Source organism: Leptinotarsa decemlineata, unplaced genomic scaffold, assembly GCF_025532065.1.
Source record: "Leptinotarsa decemlineata unplaced genomic scaffold, Ldec_3_MD MMD2_tig00026328_RagTag_RagTag, whole genome shotgun sequence".
Classification (NCBI taxonomy): Eukaryota; Metazoa; Arthropoda; class Insecta; order Coleoptera; family Chrysomelidae; genus Leptinotarsa; species Leptinotarsa decemlineata.
Window position 1 is genome coordinate 26,197,700 of NW_027412688.1, and position 22,383 is coordinate 26,220,082.

General features: G+C 33.7%; 2 protein-coding genes across 2 annotated transcripts in view; one reads left to right on the forward strand and one right to left on the reverse strand.

The window, feature by feature from the left end:
• LOC111517513 (E3 ubiquitin-protein ligase COP1) overlaps positions 1-801 on the forward strand; it is a 33,084-nt gene extending 32,283 nt beyond the window's left edge. Inside the window, exon 6 of the mRNA XM_023173694.2 lies at positions 258-801. Within this exon, the coding sequence (XP_023029462.1) occupies positions 258-595 (338 nt within the window). The 3' untranslated portion in view covers positions 596-801. The remainder of the gene's footprint in view (positions 1-257) is intronic.
• Positions 792-21,246, reverse strand: MED28 (Mediator complex subunit 28). Its single transcript, XM_023173691.2, has 4 exons — positions 21,007-21,246; positions 20,449-20,949; positions 9,043-9,214; positions 792-4,893 (listed from the first exon to the last, which is right to left on the reverse strand). Exons 1-4 carry the CDS (start codon positions 21,103-21,105, stop codon positions 4,871-4,873), a joined length of 795 nt encoding a protein of 264 aa, XP_023029459.1. The 5' UTR covers positions 21,106-21,246; the 3' UTR covers positions 792-4,870.
• Positions 21,247-22,383: the final 1,137 nt, after the last annotated feature.

Below are 22,383 nucleotides of genomic sequence, written 5' to 3' on the forward strand. Positions count from 1 at the left end.
CTCCTAGTTATTTACGTCTCTACTTTGGACATTTGACCTTTTTTCACATTTTTAGAATAGATTAATAGTGTAGGTTACTGTGATAATGTCTGTTTTCTTATTTTTATATTTCAGGTTTACTAACCTACATTACTCTTTACGTGATGTGACTATTTCGACACCTATATGTCAAATGAAAATAAACATTATTATTATCATAACAACGGTCCAATTTCACTATTTCAATGATTAGTAAGTTTGACGTAAAATTATTTCAGGTGTTTTTTCAAACTCAAATGCCCTTTACTCGATTCTGGAAGCTTCTGGTTCCACCACAGGTGATAGAGTGTGGAGGCTACCTCTTTGGAAACACTTCACGAAACAAGTGTGTGATTTTCCTGCATACGATTTGAACAACATTAGTCGAAGCAAGGTAGGAGGAAGTTGTACGGCAGCCGCTTTTCTCAGAGAATTTGTTCCGGAAAAGACGGAATGGATGCATTTGGATATTGCAGGCGTTATGGGGCCAGATGACAATTCACCCTATTTGCACAAGGGCATGACAGGTAGACCCACAAGGACTCTGATAGAGTTCATACAGTCTCAGTCAAAATAAGATACAAGTTTATTTTAGTTGATTAGGTAAATCAAATTATGCATTTCCTGCATGTTTTGAAAGGAAATATTTCACTTACCATTAGCACTAAGTCCTAATTGGTAAATCAGACTTCAAGTCTTATCAGTGTGTAGCTACAATATGAGTTGCTTTTTGTATCTGTTGTTCACTGTATGTTTATAATAAAAGAATCCTGAATGAGTGTATTCCTTTATTTATTTTAATTCATATCACAATTTTGAAATTCGGTAACGTTGCACGTAAAAAACAGCACAATACAAGAACAACCTCAATTTACATGGTAACTGACAAGTATTTGTTTGCTGTATTATGTGCCCTAATAACAATCACAGAAACATTAAAACATTTTCAAATTGCCAGTAAAATATCACCAACGTGCTCAATATATTGAAAATGGTGTACCAATTGAAATTGCCTAGAAACAACCTGTTGGTTGATTTTCAATTAGATAATATTCAATTTGACAATTCTCAATGGAGTGCTAAGCAAAACTTAAATTAACAACGAGTAAAATGCACAAATCCCCAAAAATAAAATGCCCGTGTCGATATTAAAACTAATAAACAGATCATATAAATAAAATAATTACACTTATAGAATGATTTGTATGAGATTTTCCCATCGTTTCATTGCGTTCTTGAATTTTAAAGTTTTTAGGGATATTATGATTTATGACAACAGGCCAAAAGCAGATATTTTTTAAAATTGAAAAATAACCCTTTATAATATGCTTCCTTGTTTTATGGCTCTGCTCTTCAAGCAATTTACCGGTCTTTCAGATTGTCTCACTCAAGTTAATACCACAAATTGCTGATTCCCTACTACATAATACTTTGTTTTCTCTCTGTCTCTTCTTTCCTGCTAATTAATATCTTGACATGAAAATGATATAAGGATGGAAAAGGCAGTTAGCGCAACAAAGAAATATACTATACCAAAGCTATTTTCTGGGTTCATTGCCTTGGTCTGCGGGTTTTTTACCAACGTTTCGTCTACGATTCCGGCAGACATCAAGGTGATGAGGAACTGTGCAAAATAGTGACACATATAAGTATGTAGTATAATTCATTATAGTTTGAATTAAGGTTGGCGAGAGAGAAATATAGATAAATTGTGTCCAATACCTTTCAATAGAATAATTAAATGGTAGGATTAAATTCGTTGAATTTTCTGTTAAAGATCCTAGATTATCAAAATCAAATGGGAAAAGCTCAAACATTCATAAAAACATATAATATATAACAAATACTGAAAAATGTATGGAATTGAAAAACCAATTATCAAAATATCACTTATACTTCAATTTTCAGCTGGAGTAAATTATATTTACTCATATTGCCATTTTGAATTATTCTAAAAGTTTTAAATGAAATATCCATTAATAATATATTTTTAAGGAAAGGGTGATCTAATATATATTCGAGTAAATAATACTATGATTATTCGATCCTTCCTGCGGAACAAAGAAACCTTGAGTTTTTATCTGTATATATCAAACGTGATTTTCAACTATGAAAAATTTTAATCTCTTATATAATGGTGTTAGACTCTCTACCAACACTTCTGATAGTAGTAACAATCATGTGTATTGTTACTGACAATTTATACATCTACGAATATCAAATAAACTTTATTCCTCAATAATCTATTCGATATTAACAGAAAGTATGAAACCTTATTATCTCTTATTGTGTTTGCCGATCAATAGATAAAGAGATTTCAAACACTTGTAAGTCGAAGAGCGTGCAGCATTTTGCACCTATAATTATGGTTTAATTATCTCTGTCAATATCATACAGACTATAGTGGAGATTATATTTTTACTTTTTATGCAAATGACGAGTTTGTTTTTTCAATGTCTTTGATTCTCAAAAAAATTTATGAGAAAATCTTAGTCACTTATTTTATTTATTTATGGTACTAAGAACAAATCTTTGAAAACAATACCTACAAGAATTTATTTCCATTTTATTAAAAAAAAATCGAGACAAAATAAATTGAATTTCTATTTTTACATTCACTAATACTATTTAATTAATGATAGATGATGGAAAGTAGCAATAAATGGATTAAATGATATCTTGGAAGATAATCTCACAGTAAACTGCCTAATCCTATCTTAGTAGAAATATGTTTCAATTATTCAGTGTTGTCAAAATAGTGAGAAGTGAAATTAGAGTTTCAGAATAAGACAGTTGAATAGGAACAAAATGAAAGATTCCTGAGCTATCTATTGGTACAGACTAACGGACATTATTTTATTGAGACCTGGATATATGGAATAAAAACCAAACTCAGATCAATTCAATCTCTAATGTTTATTTACTGTCATTTATTCAGAAACTATAAAATATTTCCCACATTTCTGTGATTTGAAGTAATCAAATTTTTATTGTTTTATATCTACTCTATAGAATCCTTTCAACCATATATACGAGAAATAATGAAGTTTGTCCATGAAACTTTCACGATAATTTATCCCAATTTGCTTGAAAATTCTCATTCTTGTGGTGAAGTAATCAATTTTCGTGTGTTCAATGTTTCAATAAGTTATTCATAAAAAATCACTGAATGCATTTTTAGAATGCTAATACGAATGTGTCATTTCAGGAATTGATAAATTTTATGAGAATTTAATATTTTTGATGTTAGATATCCAATCTTAATTCATATGAAACATAACATGAGACTTCGAACCTCCAACTCTAAATATAATTTCAAACCGTTGTACTTTTGGTACTCATCAGACATAAACTTTATTGTATTGACCTTTTTTGGGTTTTTTTCACCTTCCACAATCTGAAAAATATAAATATTGTAACGGAGTATTTTTCACAAACTTCACCATTACAATTTTTATATTTTACAGTTTGTGGAAGGTAAAAAATCTCCTAAAAATTATCCTCCACAAAAAATGACTCTCATTAAAAATAAACTTTATTATTAATCAATTGTATATATTTATAAAGCTAATTTAAATTCCCAGTCTTGAGAAAATCCTTTCAGTACCTCAATTGCTTCAATAACGATTTTATTGCATAGATTGTCAAGGAATGTGAAAGTACCTTTGTATATTTACTTTCAAAGGTAAAAGATCAAATTATTTTTTGAGAAACAAAATCTATATCATTCATTTGATGCAAAACATGTTTTAGATTCAAGTTTCTATCCATTCAGATTGAAATTTTTATACTATTGTTAATCAGAAGTATCTGACCTGGCATATTGATATAAGTCAAAAGTGTGTACATTTTACATGAAGAAATTCCACAAAAAGCTACAAATCAATGTCTTAAAATATTTTAATAGAGTATATGGTGATGTTTCGCAGATTTTGGATTGATTCACTTCATAAATGAGATGAAGGATCGTCACAACAAGCGAGCTAAGGATTAACGAGGTATTACCTTTTAACGTGTGATTCCTAACACGGGCGAATCAACATAAAACAAGATGAATACAGTTTCATATAAAGCAAAGATCATGTCAGTTATTTGGTTGTCATAATTTTATTATTTTTAAAAGGCAAAATAATCCATGGCGAGTATTGAGCTAATGAATCGGATCATTACAATGATGAAATCAAGGAAAAAGAAGGCGTTAGTAAAAAAGAAAGTGTTTGATAAAATATGCAACACTGATCCTACATTTTTTACCACATTCTCCAAAATCACTAGATTAATGTTCAAATTACATCCTCACACTTCATATTTCCTAGATTTAGCGTCCTTTTATTATATGATGAAAGAGTTGTCAATAAGGAAGGGTTGATGTCTATTTTGAGACTGTCAGTTTCAATTTTAACAGGGTATTATAGGAAGTGAACATCGCTATGAAAAGACTGAATCGAGCTAGAACTAGTCCACATAGGAAGTAAAAACTTTTTTTTACAATTTTTTTTGTAAGGACAGGTACTTTCATGGCAATTCGTGCATGTACTTTGAAAACAGAATATTTCAATGGTAACATGTATTTGAGAGATATGTAAAACTTTTTTTCAAAATTTTTTGTCATGAAAATGAATCCTCCGCAAGAAGAATCGAAATACATACACACTAATGATTAGGCGTACAGTTGAGAAAATACTCCTGCCAACATTCCTGTTGTTGTGGAATGTAATGCTGCAACTTCGCCGGAAGTAAATGCATCCCGGCCGGGGAGGGGGTATTAAGGGGACATATAGTCCGGCAAAGTCCCACGGCCACGACCTCTGCCTCTTCCCCTTCCTCTACCGCGCCCCCTCCCTCTCCCGCGTCACCTGCGACCATCGGTTATCCCTGCGAAATCAGATTTTTTTAAAAAGTAAGGTCGTCCTGCAACCTCGACCTAGGATATACTCTATATACTGTAATACTCTAGACCAGGGGTTCCCAAATTTTCAGGCACTACAACGCCCTTTTAAGGCCGAATATTTAAAAACTACACTTTTTGCAAAGTTTTATCCATAAAAACACTAGTAACTAGTAAAATAAGCATGAATTTTTGTCACTTCAATCATTTTATAATATATAATATTCATGCGGTCATTGTTCACTGTGGTTCTGGCGTTGAATTTGGTCATTATTACGCCTTGGTCAAAGACGAAACGGACTGGTTTAAGTTTGACGATAGTCGTGTCACGAAGTGTTCTGGCAATGTATTGAATCTATTGGAGCCTCTGGAGATACCCTACATTTTGTTTTATGAGAGAGAGGGCATTGGCAGATCAAGATCTTCAGGTGATGTGGTGCTGCAGGTTTTTCCGGGTTTTCCTGCAGCTGAAAAAGCAAATGCGCCACTGGAATCAATGAAGTCGCCCCGGAGCGCCAATTAATTTTTATTGTTTTTATTTTTATCGTTGTTTTATAATCTCACAAATAAGAGACAGTAGTAGACCTCACTCGCAGTAGTAGATTCGCGCTTCTTCAAGCTCAAGCTTTTACTTTCAACAATGCTTGTATTGAAATGGAATATCCGGAACTGTCCACAACAGCATTAAAAACTTTGATGCCATTTTCTACACCTTACAACTGTGAACAAGGACTTTTATAATGGTGAATTTAAATATAAAATTAAGGAATCGTTTGACACTGGAAAATTACATTGTTTTGTATGTTACAAAAGTCATTCCAGACATTAAAAAATTGGTTAATTACAAACAAGTTCATATTTCACACTGATAGAATTAAAAAAAAAACTTGTGTGTGCACAAAAAGCTTGTACATTTTTTTTTAAGCAACGACTGATTTTTTTTTCTTTCTCGATATGTCGCAACAACCTGGACACATCCCACGACTCCCCAGGGGATTGCGCCCATCGTTTGAGAATCCCTGCTGTAGAGGATTAATAGTACCTATTCTAAAAGTCGAAATTTCTACTTGATATTCAAAATTTTGACTTTCAACTTGAAATTTTTACTTTGCAACAAATTTTGATTCAACAGTTCAAAATTTATAGATGTTAACACATATAAAAAAGAGAAAATTACATGATCGGTGTTTGTGTTGATTTCAAATCTGAACTGATTATCATCAATATTACTGTTAAACTCTTTCATGTAATACTTTGTGAGATTTTCACTGGACAGTTTACAAAACCCCAACAAGCGTTTCGCTATACAATACGCTATACAATAAGCTATACAATATACTTTGAGCGCTTTTGTAAATTGTCCAGTGAAAATCTCACAATGAAGTGTTACTTTGAATGAATTATGGATTTTCATCAAGTGTCGGCCAATTCCATCACATATTTCAAAAACTGATTTAACCTTTTTGCAGTAGGCGGGTTGAGTTAAACAGAACCTAAGGTAGACATCTCATTCTCCACCCTTGTGCATGTGAATCATCCGATTTGCTTATAAAACTGCAATTTACTGAAATTATACTTGTGAACCACAACCCCTGAAAAGTAGTAAATCCGAAAGGAGTATTTTTTTATACTCAGTATGAAAAGTTCAAAATATTTCTTTTTAATATCTCCAAAAAAGTTCTGGAGATGTTCTTTCAATAATAGTATGATTACATGACATTATTGACTTTTTGGTTCGCTATGAAATTCTCTAAAAATTTTTCATTGAAACTCTTCATTCAAATCATGATGTTCACATATATACGTGGACTGTTTCGGGCTACGTACATTCGATTAGCGATTTTTTAATTTTTTTAGAAGTGTTTTGCGTGTTCGACTATTTTCTGCTATCTAAAAAATGGATCAGAGAATTTGCATCAATTTTTGTGTAAAAAATGGAACTAAGTGCTCAAAACCACTTGAAATGTTGACAGTTGACAATGAGTCAGAAAAATGTTTGCAAGTGGCACAAGCTTTTTACAGAAGGCTCATCAACAACCGATGTAAATGTTGAGAAGGTGAAGAAAATTGTTATGAAGAGTCGTCGAGTCACTATTAGAGAAGTTCCTGAGCATCACTCATAAATTGTTGGTGACCGGTGACGAATCATGGTTATGACATCGAAACCAAAGTCCAGTTTTCCCAATGAAAGAGCACAGGAGAGCCAAGACCAAAAAAGCGCACTAGTTCGATCAAATGTCAAGGTTTTGTTCACTGTTTTCTTCAATTACTGTGGCGTGGTGCATCAGGAGTTCTTGCCACATGTTCGTAATTTCAATAAGGAGTATTATCTTGAAGTTATGAGCCGCTGCCAAGAAGGAATACGAAGAAAATGTCAGGTATTGTCAGGAAAAACAATTCATGACTTTTGTACCACGATAATGCACCTGCTCCTTCGTAATTTTTTGACCAAAAACAACACTGTAATCATGCCTCAGCCACCGTATTCACCAGATTTGCCCCTCTGCGACTTTTGCCTGTTCCTAAGATTGAAAAGACCCATGAAAGTACGGCATTATGCGACGATTGAGTACATACCACAAAGTGCACATCAGAACTGCTTGGAGGATTAGAAAAAACACTGGCACAGGTGTATTATATCTGAGGGGAACTACTTTGAAGGGAAAATTAAGAATACCTACATATTTTTTGAGAAAAATGAAAATTCTTTTTTAACAGAGAAGTATATTAAAATTGAAAAATCTCAGGAACTGTCAAAGCCACCAAAAAATGACCCGTTACCCTTATTGTTCATCATGTAGTTCCCTACAAAAAAGTTCCTATGCTGCAATTATTAAAAATTGGTGATTTCAGGTGAGAAGGAAAGAATTGAATTGAACCGCTCAAACAAAAACTAGAAATTTTCAACTAACTCTATACTTTCAGTGATTCGGTTGAAATTGTAGATTCTGTTTAGGTGGCGCGGTACCATTGCGTTCAAAAAAACTCTGTGTCCGGCACATTATTTTTAATATCTAGATAGAAAATTCTGCATAGAACAGCTATAAATACTAAATGGGCTCATTCAGGATAATTTAGTTTTTTATTGAAAATTATATATTATAAAAATAAATCATTTCCCAAGTATCCCACAAAATTTTCCGGTTTTTATGTCAAATAAAAACTGAGCAAGAGCAATTGAAAATGTGACATCGCCCGCGGTACATCCTGACGTTACACCAAGCAATGAGCTTCGAGCGGTGGCAACCGGGCCTGTAGTTGGAGATTATGAATCGCTGCCATCGTCGGATTTTGTTTCATTTGCTGACTGGTTTGAAAACACCATGTTACATATTCACGCAGTTGATACACTGCAGTAAACAACACACAACTTGCTCTCTACGGCTTCAGTACACGTATGTATTTCGCTTATCCGCCAGGACTGGCGGCTGATGTGACGTCAAGTTTGACCACGCCCCGTTTCGGTGAACGCCACGTTCAACTATTAATTTGAAGGGGAAGATAAAGAGCGAAAATTCAGATTTTTTCCAGGTGTACTATTCGAAGTATAAACTTTCAAATAATGAAATAAAAAAAAATTGGTAAATGAGCCCATTCAGAGGAGAAGATATACCAAATTTTACTCAAACTGAAAGAAACGTTTTTTACTGATATTGAACAAAATACTTGCATACTGGGCAATAATTCTAATGACTGCACCACTACCACAACTGCATAGTATATATGTTTGACTAGAATGGCATGAATTATTACAGAAACTCAAATTCTATAAGAACTGATAATTGTAGAAGAGAAATGAATCTGATTCAATCTAATCATTTACTGGTATTTTGATACTTATTTTTCAGCAATACCTCTTACTCATTGAAAAACATGTACTTTAATTGGTATTATTGAACTTAGTGTTAAATACATATATAATACGTTTGACAAAATATTTCTTGATCCTGATATACATAGATCATAAGATATTAAGGGAAATATTTCAATCATTTGATGTTTATCGTATTATTCAGAGATAATCCCGAGGGAATTCACTGACTGCCACTGCGTTCGTAATTTGTTTAGGCAAAAAACTAACTACTTTTTACTCTACACAATGTAAAACAATAAAAGAAATATGTGTGTGTATCTACCTATATTACTTGTAGTTTTTTCCAAATATGCTAAAGGTCCTTGTAAAACCCCAGCTGGTGCCTGTTGTCCGAAAGGACTTCGTGAGGGTCCCATTCCTTGTTGCTGCATAAATAATGCTTGCTGAGGGGACATCACTCCTGGCCCCACTGCTCCACTGAGGCTGGGACCTACCTGAAATGCGACAAAATTCGTTTTCCTTCATCTACAATTCATTGGATAAGCATTTCTAAAGGTAACGTTTCAGTACCATGGTCCTGAATCAAAAAAAGGATTGAAAATAATAATGAAAGACGCAAAAAAATAAAATTGAAAATAAGTAAAAACAGTGAAAGAAAACAGTAATGACACAACAAACACAGATGCTTGTTCAATAATAGTATAAATAAAAGATGAACTGCCATATAGTTCTGAAAGAGTTCAAGAAACTATAAATTTTTAGCTGTACTTAAAGAAGATGACACGCATCAAAGCAAGAAAAACCAGGATTTCATTTTTTTTTAGAAATGTAATTTTCTTTATACTGGGGATAAAATTGAAAAATAATTTGAGAGTTTTTTAATAAAATTCAAGTAGAACAACTTCATCAGTGAACTGTTTCATAAATTCTACAAGAATCGTTGAAAAACCTAGAAGGGACAAGTTGCTGTACCATAAAATGATGTAGACATGCATTTTCATATTATTTGGACTCCAAATGGGAGGCGAATGAGGTTAAGTCCAAAAAAACTTTTTTCCTTGTTGCACTTTTTTTTATGGAACTTGATTGTAAAAGTAGCAGGCATATTTGTATCATTGTGGTAACAAGAGATCTTGTTGAGAATTGAGTCATGAAATAACAAAAATAGATTTGGCATATGTATATATGAAATAAATAAATAAATATATAGGTATTGTATCATTTGAAAAGAGAAGGTAGACATTTTGTTAGAATTACATAATTTTTATAAAGGCATGATTTGATTATAATATCGTGTTTATAATAAGGATTTATTTACAAAAGGTAAAATAAAATATAATAAATTGATCAAATGAACTATATTTGAAAAATCCGAACATCCTATATACATATAAATATTCACTTATGAAATGTTGGTATTTATTTTTTATCTTCCACATCAAAAACTTTTGGGATATTTTTGTTTGTTATATTCTACATAACAATATAATGATTATATTACAAAGCATAAGTACTACTGGTCGTTACTGAATAATTTTTATTATTTTTTTCTAATTGATTTTTCAATAAAACCAAGCCATCTAAAATGTGAAATAGAGCAGAGACGAGCAGAAGTTGAAAAAACAGCTTTAAAACAAAATTACAAAAAGGTAACAAACAATTTTCAAGAATTTTTACTGAATTTCCCAGAGGTTTCCTTGTGAAACCACTTGTATTATATGTTGCATAGATACCTCTTCTTCAGTCGTTAAATACACCAATATTAAGGCACATAAAAATGGCTGTGTGTATACAAATGCCAGACTATCTCGTTCTGTCCTCATGCCTAACACACGTCTAAAGGGTAAGGGAGCTAGGCTCCAACCTGAATTAAACGAAGACGAGCAATCGATAGTGCCAGACTGAATGTTACCATACAACGTTATCAGAATATCTTTGAAAAATGGCTGGGAAATTATTTCTAATATGATTATCTGATGAATAATAGATTACAATGGTATGTTTCACACTAAATGAAATCTCTATTTAGAGAAATCTGAGTATGGAATGATTTGTATGGATGGTTTCAATTGTAGATACTGCGTCTCATAAAATGATGTGGTTTATTGATCGCTAGTCAACCCTCTGCTGAAAGATGCAAACTCAAAGAATCAGTGTACCTTTTTATATATAGAGAGAAGGGTATTTCAAAAAATGTTGAAAAGTGGATCGTACTTAGCCACCTGTCTCGAAGAAACAAATTGGAAACTGGCAGAATTGCAACAGACCAGAGAACACCTTGTACTACATCGGAAAGTTTCAAAAGTCAATAAACAACTTCATGGAAAAAAAACTTTGGCTTCCTACTTCTCCACTGTGGGAAATTTTCGAAGGGAGGAAGGAAGTAATTAAAATAAAAATAAATTCTTCATAAAGATGTGTAGATCATGCATATAAGTTAGTTTCAGATACAAACTGGAATATAAGGCCATTCTGAAAGTTTTCAATACATTTTCATAAAAAAATTTCTGAAGTTTTAATTTCGGGCACAAACGGTTGAAAAAATAATTTTGATATATCATTTATGCTAATCACATTAGCCTAAAAATATACTCCTTTTAATTCGAACAAGATTCCTATGGCTGGGATTAAATCAAATATGGAAATGAATGTCATTAAGTACTGTCATCAATGACATGAGTAGATTTAACTCATTCGTGACATGAAGTCGCAATTTTATGAATGAATTGAGTGCTTCATCTCATAATGTTATCCAGATTGGTGCTAAAGGCAGTAAAGCAAGTGTCTTATTCCGAAACATCAGATGTCCGCCATTTAGGATGACAGTGTTCCATATAAGTTGATTTTAACCAAATTGTGTAGCAATCCTATGAGTAATATCTGATTCAATTCCATAACGAATGTTTGGAGTAGTATGAACTGAATAGGAAAAAGTGTTTTTGGTATAACTCAATGTTCATATAAAAGTAGTTGTTTCGAGAGGGACTTTTCTTTCAGATTTGTGTCTGAAAGTTACTTATTTGCATGGTCTACACATCTTTGTAAATTATTTTGCAAATTGTTTTGAAATTATTTGCCTTATTTCTTTCTTTCCCACATTTTTTGTATGAAGATGAGGAAGTAGAAAGTCAAAACCTTTCTTTCCCAAGAACACATCAATCTCTTTTTTATTAATGGCCATACTAACTTACTGGATCAAACAGAATTGGATCTGAATCCAACTTTATAAATTCATAGGATAGACAAAAAACAGAATTTGGTCTCACAATGAAACAATATATAGTTATTTCAAACTGCAACAGTTTCTTGAAATGCATGCAAAAAATAGAGTGTCCAAACTCTCTCCCCATAGTTATCAGCTAGCTTTATTATAATATATAAATTTGACTTCAACACTTCATCTGTAGCTGAGGAAAATCATACACAATAGAGTATGTCATTCCAAATAATTGTTGTGGTTCTCAGATATCTCAAACAGTTAGAGAAGTTTTTCCAAATTCTATTTTCTTCAAATTATTCAAGGTTGAAAATAGCCCATAATATGACCTTAAATTCGAAATATTTTTTCCAATGATAAAGCCACTCGTGATTATCTTAATAACATTCAGAAACACCTGACTATAACTATAATTGGTGATTTTAGTAATGATGAATTATCAGTAATAATGGAAAAATTACGTCAAACTTTTATCTCCTGATTCATTATTTGAACAGATATCAGAAGTAAGAGGCATTTTCAAATTTGTATTTGAAAGAAATTGACGTTCTATTTTTAATTCCAAGCAGTTTCCACTAATTAATTGGGGGTAATGTACTAACTGAAATTAAAATATTTTAAAACTGAGTCGTATGCTTGTTTCATATGGATAACATCTATGTTTGTCCTTACAGTAATCTAGTTTCAAATTTTCTAGCGAATTCTTGAAGGTTTAACAAACTACTAACTGATTCCCGGTTCATTAGCCGTGGTCCGTACATTTTTAGGTATGACGTTTCGTTCACAGTTGAGGCAGATATCTTCAGAAACGATACAGCAATGAGCGAAGTGATTCCAATTGAAACATCAGACCTGAAAACCTACGGATGACGTTTAATAAACCAAAATACAGCCAGTAATTTGTTAGATACCGACCACTAAAACCTATAGGTACTCCCTAAAAGTTTGTTTGCTACTTCTTTCGCTTAAGTTTTTCTTTCAGCCCTGACCAAAAACGAATTTTCTACTTTGAGGAAGATAAATGTGACAAGCCACTCTCTAAGGTACTCGTTTGGTCTGACCAGTGCATCGTTTTTGAGGCCAAACTACGCTTTTGTAGCGACCTCTTGCATACTACTGAGAATTTGAAAAGTTTTGAGTTATTTTACGGCTTAGCAAAAAATATGAAGTAACAGTACTTTCTCAATCTTACAAACCAAAAAACATTCATATTCATATCATATTCAAAAATATTGTTTGTATTTCTCTATTAGAATTCATTTGTGAGAATGTCCTATAGGTTTGGTGTGTGGGAAAAGTGTTTCCATTTAATTAATTTCAAGTCAAAGGTTCCAATTCTACCTGAAAAGATTTGAGGTTGGAATTGGTATCAGGTTGTTTCAAAAGATTTGTTAGTTTAAAATCTGTTCAAAATCTGTTTTTTCGTTAATCAGCTGTCGCCCTCATACGAACGACAACTCTCAGAAGTTGAGAAACTTGTTCGAGCTAAGGACTAACGAGGTCTTACCTTTTAACGTGTGATTCCTAACACGGTTGCAGAATCATACCAGCTTCAACCAGATAAATTATATCGAGAAAAATATCTGGTCGAGGCAGGAGTCGAACCCACGTTCTTCCGATCGTGAGTCGGGCGCACTACCACCGCGGCCAATTCCAGTTTGAATGTCATATCTCAATAAATATTTATTCGTGGTATATACTGAGCGATAGAGAATTTTGTACTCTGTAGATTGATGCTGTTCACTTTTTTCAAATTTTGATGCTTTGCCTCTTTTCAGCTCATCACTGATGTTAAGCGATTTTCGGCCAATTTTTCTCTACGAATTCAAATTGAACTAAAGCTGCAAATTCAGTTTACCATCACTGTGAAACCCTAGAAATTTTGGAATGTATTCACTCTTGATAAACCCACTTCTAATGCCAAAGTGACATCACTGATCTTTGTGTCTTCTAAAGAAAAAGTTTATTTGAGTTCCATTTTCTAAATACGTTAATATCATTATGATTTTTTTTAAGAAATCTAATACAACAGTTCCATATTGAAGTGGTATTTTTACATTTGGCAAATCATTAACAAATATAAATGAAGATCGGCCCCAATATAGAGTCTTTAGGTATGCCTGTCTTCATTTCCGTTTCATCAGAGAGTGTCGTTTTATTTTAAAGCTTTAACCCAACGAGTAGGAACTACACCTTTTTTGTAATTTGTTGGATTAATGATTTCACACCCTGTTAGTTGCACGTTCTGTATATGGATCTGCCATGTTTTTGTGTGACGATAGGTATTGGGTTTTACATGACACAACCTGGGCTCAAGAAGAGTTCGATTTACAACAACTTTATATTTCAAAGAACCAGTGGGAATATTTTCTAACATACACAGTGAATTAAATTTCAATTGAAATCCAATCTAATAAAGGTTACTAAAGCTAACCTTCTAATCCTTAACACCAATTCGCTATAATAAAATATTTATCTAGGATCTTTCCTTAGCCTAGATGTTTATTTGCAATAATGAAATTGGAGGGTTGAATAATCTTATGATTTATTCGAAACTGTAAATTTGTACCAGCCAAAAAAAATTTAGAAATGGTCTATTTCCATGAATATATTGCTGATGTATATTTCAAGTTTTCAGTTCTGTAATTTCACTTGGAGACATTTACTAATCAACTTTGAATAACATAAAAAATCAAAGCAGTTCCAATCCACCAATATAAAATCATAAAATACCTATCCAACTATATATTTATGAATACCAACCCTCCGATTTTTAGACATATAGCAGCAACAATGGAAAGTTGAATAAAACTCCAATAAAATTTTGAAAATTTTATTATACTTTGCACACCTTATACATTATAGAGAGAAATTAAATGACAATAAATATGCAACATTTTTCCAAGGATAATTAAATTCACAAATATTTTAGTGGAACAAAAATTCTATCAAAGGCACATTTGAGCAAGTAGACATTGTATACATTTAGTACAATTTTTTAAGCTACTTCATACATATCACATTTAATTGATCGATCTTCAAAAAAATAAATTATATTGCCACTTTCTAAAAAACCCTGAGAGTTAGTATACAAAAATATACACTAGTGACATAAGAGTAGCACTAAGGTATCTTTTCAAAATGACATTGCCAAATAGTAAGTCAAACTAAAATAATTGTTTAAAATAAATATTATTTTGTTAATGAACTGACTTTCATCTCAATTGGAAGTATAACCTAATATGTATGATATACAAAAGTATGAAGAGTCCAGCATTACCATTGGAAACTCAATAGTAAGCCATCATTAATAAAGAACTTTGAAATTATTTTTAAACTTCAAATTGAAACCATCCAAATGACAATGAAATTCGGATTATTGATGCTTCTTATTTTGTGCTTCAAAAGGTATAATAAAGAAGCTTTTTTTCATTTCAAATACACCTTACGTAAAGTCATATCAACTCCAATTGTTGTGTAAAACTTGCTTTTCTTTATCAAGTCTTGGACAATCTAGAATATTTACTAAAAATGACGATGGCGACCCCTTATATACACATCGTTTATGGGATGGATAGTAAATTTTAACCATACTAATCAATGATAAACGAGAGTCTCAACAGCAGTCTGTTGCAATGTTTTGACATTGACCGTCAATCGATTTTTGTCTTTTTGTAGCTTTCACTGGAAGTAATTTATGGTACCACTATATAATCCACATGTAAAGAAATTTAATATTTTTTGTAGATATTACTACTTTCCTTTACTCTAGATATTTCCCAGACATTACCCACTATCCCTTAGTTTAGATCAAGTTCAAAGTGAGTGGGTCTATTCAACCCCTCATTGGCAACTTGCGAGAGCTTTTCGTGGCTCACACCAAATAAGTTGAATTAGTTAACGAAGCAGATTAGTTGGTTTGGTGGATGATCTTTCAGATCCGATAGCTTCAAGGAAATCCCCCCAAACATTGAAAAGATGTTTTGAGCCGCGGCGAGGCAAACACAAAGTACGTGTTATGCTGGACAGGGAGCACTGTAAGGCAACATAGTCCAACATTTGTATGGTGGCCTTCTCTACATGAGCTATAAATATCTTGGAATGTGACAACTCTGGTGGATTCCGACAGATATCTAAAGCTCTTCTTGCAATCAAGTTTTTCGTGTTTGTTTGGCAAAACCTAAAACGATGGTAATGACAGATTCTAGTCCAGTGAAACCTCTTGCAGCGCCTTCCTTGCAAGGAAGTCAGCAGATTCATCACCTTTCAAGCCAATGTGGCCATGAATCCAAATCAGGATCGATTTGTTGAGTTTTTCTACATTGCTCAATTAGAACTAAGTACTTCCAGAGCCCCTTGATTGACGACATTATTTATATCGATAAATGTGCAAGGTTAGCTTCTGCTAATCTCTTCACATGTGAATCTATGGTGCAGATTTCCTCCAGAAAAATATTCGTTCAGTCAGGTTGATACCTGTCAGTATTTACTTCTCCTGGAAAATCCAGTCCTCACTGCTTGGAATTAGGACTGTATAAGGCAGGTCATAGTTGATTAAGTCGAAGATAATTACCAGAATATGTCTTTCGGTAATCTGCTAAGCTCTGCATAGGCCTGTTTTGTGCAACTGGCATTATTCACAAAACTCATTGATGTTAAAGGAGACTGACGATGAGGTACGGATACCACCAGAGACAGCCAAGCAAGCCTGTTCTGTATAATAGAGGCATTTGCTGTAAAGCTTTCGACTACCAAACAAATCCATAGGGACAGTCTGTCACCTTTTGTGTAAAACTTTTTCAAAGTGACCGTTACAAGCGAGTTTTTATCAAGGATAATACATAGATATTTCACTTCCGTAGCTAATGGAATCACCTTACCATTGAAGGAAAGTGGAGTTGAATTATCGAGATTCCTCATCCTGTTGAAGGATACAATCATAGTTTTGCTGGGTTCAACAGTGGTTGTATAAGCTGTGAGTCCTACACTCTGGTTTCATCTAGTCTAGAACCTGCATTTGGTCAAAGGCAATGTCATTGAATATCTCCTCTGGTTGTCCAGAGTTGAGAACACAGAGATTTTACCAATAATTCAAGATGAATCAGACCAAGCAGGGGAGAAAATAAGAGGATGTCCAACAACCAGTTTAATGTAAATGCAAATATGTCAGAACACTTTTAGTTTGCATATCGCAGCAGGTGTATCGCAGATAGTGTCTGCTACCGTTGCGGACGAAATGCCAGACTCAAAACCCAGCACGGCCAATGAAATGAAAAACAGCAAATAATATGTTTGATATCTGCACCCACTGGGACCCATTACGTACATCAACGTTTGGAGGAAATTTCAGGTTACCCATCCTGACGTGATCCTTGCCAACATGACGAAGTAGACTGAATTATCTCACAGGACCTCTTTTTTATCAAGGACATTGACAAATTTGAATTTATTTTGGAATACATACTTTTTTAATGATGGTTCACACTTTACATCTTCAATAATCATCTGTTTTAAAATTATCTTCGCAATGTTTTTATTACCAAGCAAAACTAGAACATCAAGCTTTAGAAAGAATAATAATCAGTTAGAAACAAAGTCAAACAATAAAAGTTTTAAAGGAACTAGAGTTGGTAGATAAGACAATTTTTATGCTTACTTTTTGGCATGTATTTCAATCAACTCAAATAAAACAAAAGAGATCCATTTGCAGTCACATTAAATCTAAAAAAATATATACCTATGAGACAACATATTTACAAATTTTACTGATTTTTTTTCTCATAAAAATCAAATGTTATCAAACATAGCATGCACTACGGGATCCCGATACTCAACTGGATCAAATAAGTTGAAGTAAAGCTTTATGAAAGACGGATTTTGGTTATTCACATCCAGTATTAGGTAAGATGGAAGAGAATGCTCTTGATTTTTCACCCACTGTGAAAGGACAGGAGAAAGAGAAGATAAAAATGTTCAGAGATTATTTTAACCCTTCTCAAAAAAAAATTATATTATGCATGAAAAACTGAAATTTTTCAATTACCCTTCTGAACGAGTTGAAAATATTCCTTTAGTAAATTTTCCTATCTTCAAGACTCTCATTATCCAGTACTTCAGTAATGAAATGTGAATAAATCAATAAAAGGGTGTTTTCGTGGAGTTGTTCACATTCACAAAGTTTACTGTAAGTTATTAATTTTTCCTTTATCAGGTTCGTTCATATAGTAGCTTTTATTACGTAATTCATAAGTGAACAATATTAAGTTATGATGTAAGGAAATACATAAGATAACTTATGCAGATGCTGGAACTATGATAGTATTTGAAAACAATTTTGAAACAACAGTGAGCACAGAACGTACTATTATCAATCAATTCAATTTGTGATGAATCGCTTATCTGCCAACTTATATAGGTTAGGTCAAAAGTGAGTGGGTCTATTCGACCCTCCACCGCACACCTATTCACATTCGACCAAATAAACCCAGCTTCTTTACGAAGCCGATTATTTTATATGGCGAGTGATCTTTCAGGTCAGATAGTAAGAGTGTGGTTCTACCAAACTTCAAAAATTTGATTGGTCCACAGCGAGGCAGGTACAAAGTATATGCTCTGCTGTTTCATTATTTTCCAAACCAGAGACGACACACAGTCTTCCGACAGCCCGAGTTCCTGCGTATGATGATTCAGATGACAGTTATCTGTAAGGAGGCTTGTTAGACATCATAGTTCATCCTCACTGTAGTCCAACAATTGTTTGGTTTCAAGCTTCGAAGGGTGAATAAACGCCTTGGGGTGAGCCAATCCTGGAAGATTTTGCCAGAAGTCTTTAAATCTTCTTGCCATTCAGGTGTTCAATGTTTGTTTGGCAAAACTTAAAGCAATGCCAATGACAGGTTCTGGTCCGATGAAGCTACTTGCAGCACTCTCCTTTGCAAGGGAGCCAGCAGCCTCATTGCCTTCCAGGTCAGTGTAGCCAGGAATCCAGACCAGAGACAGTTTGTTGAGTCTTCCTATCCAGGAGAGCCGTTTTTGACAATTTGCTACCAATTTAGACGTTGCTCGGTAGGAGCCAAGAGCTTCCAACGCCGCTTGACTGCCCGAGAAAATTTGTATTGACTTGTGCGAGGTGGATTCTACTAATCTCTCCGAACACAATTCAATAGCATAGATTTCCGCTTAAAATACCTAGTCGCCTAGGTCCCTAGACAGGATGATATCTCCGTCCTGGGTCTGCCACTCAAAACATCTGCACCAGAGCCTGAAGGTGTTATACGATGCATAAAATGGAAATATTTCACAATTCTCAAGACCAATTTCGTTAATGAAGAAACTTTCATCTAATACAAAACATTCATCAAAAATTTGTACTGATATCTCAGAATTTGAAGCTCTCGTTCACTGTGGCCCAGCTTTCAGGATTTCAACTAGGGAGAGTATCTGTTATAATTTTCGGTGCAGTGGAAAGCAAAGACAGGGAAATAAATCCAATAATCTCAAAACTACTGAATAATATTTTGGCTGAACCCAAGATTGTGTAACCATTCATGTTTCTCTATCTCTAGTAGCCATCAGAAGATAGTAAGTAGACTTATGATCTACATCCATCTGGTGTTTTCAGATGAAGGAATAATTGAGGTTTGGAATAGTCCACAGATTTCATGATAATGTCCTAAACTAGTCATAATAACCATCCCAACTAAATGGATGATCAATATTCATCGTGTATCTTCGAACCCTACTGAGAACCGCACATCAAAAGTTAAGACTTTGTTAATCATTAGCTCGCACAAATTTCAACTTCTGAGGGTTGTCGTTCGTGACAGTTGGTTTGAGGGAAACACATCACTAGATTACCCATGAAGATTTTATTTCTGATGTTGTTGATGTTTTATTTCAAAATGTTTATAGACTTTTCATGAAAATAAGTTTCTAACATTTTCACAACAATTTCACCCCTCCAATGACCTAGAGAACTTCAATATAGCTCTCAACTTGTTAAGGTAAAGTAAGATATAATATGCCTAGGTAATTCCTCATGAATTTTTTTACTGTCATTTATTTTTAATGTTGTTCCGCCTGTCAACAACAGAGAAATTTATGCTCAAATCTACTGGTTGCTTGTAAAAAACTGACAGGAAAAAATTAATAATTCCATGTTTTCAGCGTACTTTGTGGATGTGAAATTGCTACTTGTAATGAATAATTACTTGAAACCGTCTATATTTCTTACCATCAGTATTGAATGCTCGAACTATAAAAATGACAATGATAGTGTTTATATTGACAGCTTCGATCTCCTTGAATAGTTGATTGAAACAATTTGTTCATCTTTTAGTTAAAAAATAAACAAACATGTTTTCATTCCTCTTTCAATCTGATCAAAACTGGCTAGATAAATGGAAGGCTAATCAAATCCGATTTTCTCTTTTCAAATACATTAATTTAATTAATCTTTCATCAATCGAGTTGAATATCGTGATTGGTCATAAGGTTTTACCGACGATCTACCTGCATTTGCTGTTGCATCTGCTGAATTTGCTGTTGCATCTGCAATTGTTGCTGTTGTTGTAACTGCTGCTGCTGCTGAAGTTGCTGCTGCATGGCAGCTGGAATACTGGGCATCATTTGATTGGGAGTTTGATTTCCAGGTATGCTAGGCAAAGGAGAGGGAGGAATAGAACCACCACCTGGGGTGGCATTACCTTGGGCAGGACTCTTTGAATAGCTCTGAATGTCAGCTAATAGATTTTGCCAAACGGCAATTTTGTCATAATGCCTTTTGAGTAATTCTTCTTTTCTAGCTAGCTCCAGTCGAAGTTCGTTGATATCTTCTTTAACATTCATCTCAGGCTTGAGAGCGGAAAGAAGAAACCTTTTTTGCAGAAAGAAAGCTTCCATTTGCCTAGCTAAATCAATAAATCGCAATGTTGTTTGCTCTACTTCCACTTTAATTTCATCTTTATCTGCGTTAAGTATGGCTTCTTCTTTAGTAAGTACATTCAAACAATGCTGAAAGTGAGAAGTCATTGAAAAGTGATTAAACTTTCGAAAATAAGAAAACTCAACCTGAAAAGCTTCCTCGAATTCGTCCACTAGATTTCCACTGCTATTTGTTGGAGTTGCCATCGCTGAAACTGGAGGCGATGCCTCTTTCATTGGAGTCATGGAATCAACTTTTAATAAACTACAAAATATAATAACAGATTCCGAATACTTCACCTCCTAAATTACTAATAACGAAATATGTCAGTATCAAAATTATTGATCCATTATTTTCATGGACTGTTATGTTCTTCTTCTTTTTTCTTCAATGGCTTCAATTGCCAGGGCTATCCAACCAAGAGTTCCAGATTCATGTTGCTACTATAGGTGGATCCCACACTAAAGTAGATCTGAGTCGGACCCAAACCCCACCTGGGTTTGCGCTAAAACAAAGTTCAACTGTAATTTAAAGTCAATTAACAAGCGATGACCGACTGCACTAGAGTGTAAACACTAATGTGAGGTGATGCACTACGGTTACGTGTATGGGCGCTATGATCAGGTCATGATTGACGAAGCACTGCATGCGCACAAGTATTAGGGCTATCTTGGTCACTACAGCTTTATATTGGATGCAATCAGGACTTTGGATATGGTTTGTATGTTAGATGGTGATATATATATATTTGAAAAAGATATCGTAGAAGGTAAGAGGCTGAATTGTTGAAGGAGGGATGCTGAGAGAGGCATGAAGTATTTGTATATTGTGAGAATTACTAGGGCAGGCAAAGAATATATGTAGGAGCGGTCGTCATCTTAAGTAGCTAGTCTTCAAGTATGACCATTTACTATAGGTGAAATTCATTTCGTTAAATGAGGATTTGGGTCATTCGAATATGCGGCTTGTTAGTACCTCGTCTATGGACAAAGGAGGCGATGACGGGTATATTGATTGTCGTTCGCTTCAGCTTTGTTCAAGGTATGATACTGTGAAAACAAGCTTGAATTATTTTTAGGTCAGAACTGCAACAGGTGATAATTTAATTATCAAGTTTTTTTATTGTGTATTCTGATTTCATTTTGAAGTTATAAGGAATTGTTTTCAGAACATTCAGATAAAGTTAACAATTGTTTTTGTTAATGTACCAATCATATACATACCGTGTAGTGTCAGTGTGACACGAGAGCACAATCACAACACAATGGAAAACACTGTAACACTAAAGCATTAAATACCGCTGTCATAAAACGAGATTTCGGTAACTTCATTTGAAATCAATAATAAAAATTAATACCAATTCTAATTTAATTTACTGTAATGTTCAGTATGACCACCTATATCAGACCTCTTTTGGATGATAAAATACAATGTGTAAAACGAGAAACCGAAAAATACTTCTCTGTAATTCAAGGTTAACTGAAAATCTTAGCCCCCTCCCGGGTTGAGTGCCCTGGAGTAAA

Coding starts and splice junctions, on each gene's coding strand:
- MED28 (XM_023173691.2), bottom strand. CDS start 21,105: ATGACTCCAATGAAAGAGGCATCGCCTCCAGTTTCAGCGATGGCAACT. Junction 9,215..20,448: donor AGATGCAACAGCAAATGCAG/GTAGATCGTCGG, acceptor GTCGCATTTCAG/GTAGGTCCCAGCCTCAGTGG. Junction 4,894..9,042: donor AAAAACTACAAGTAATATAG/GTAGATACACAC, acceptor CTGATTTCGCAG/GGATAACCGATGGTCGCAGG.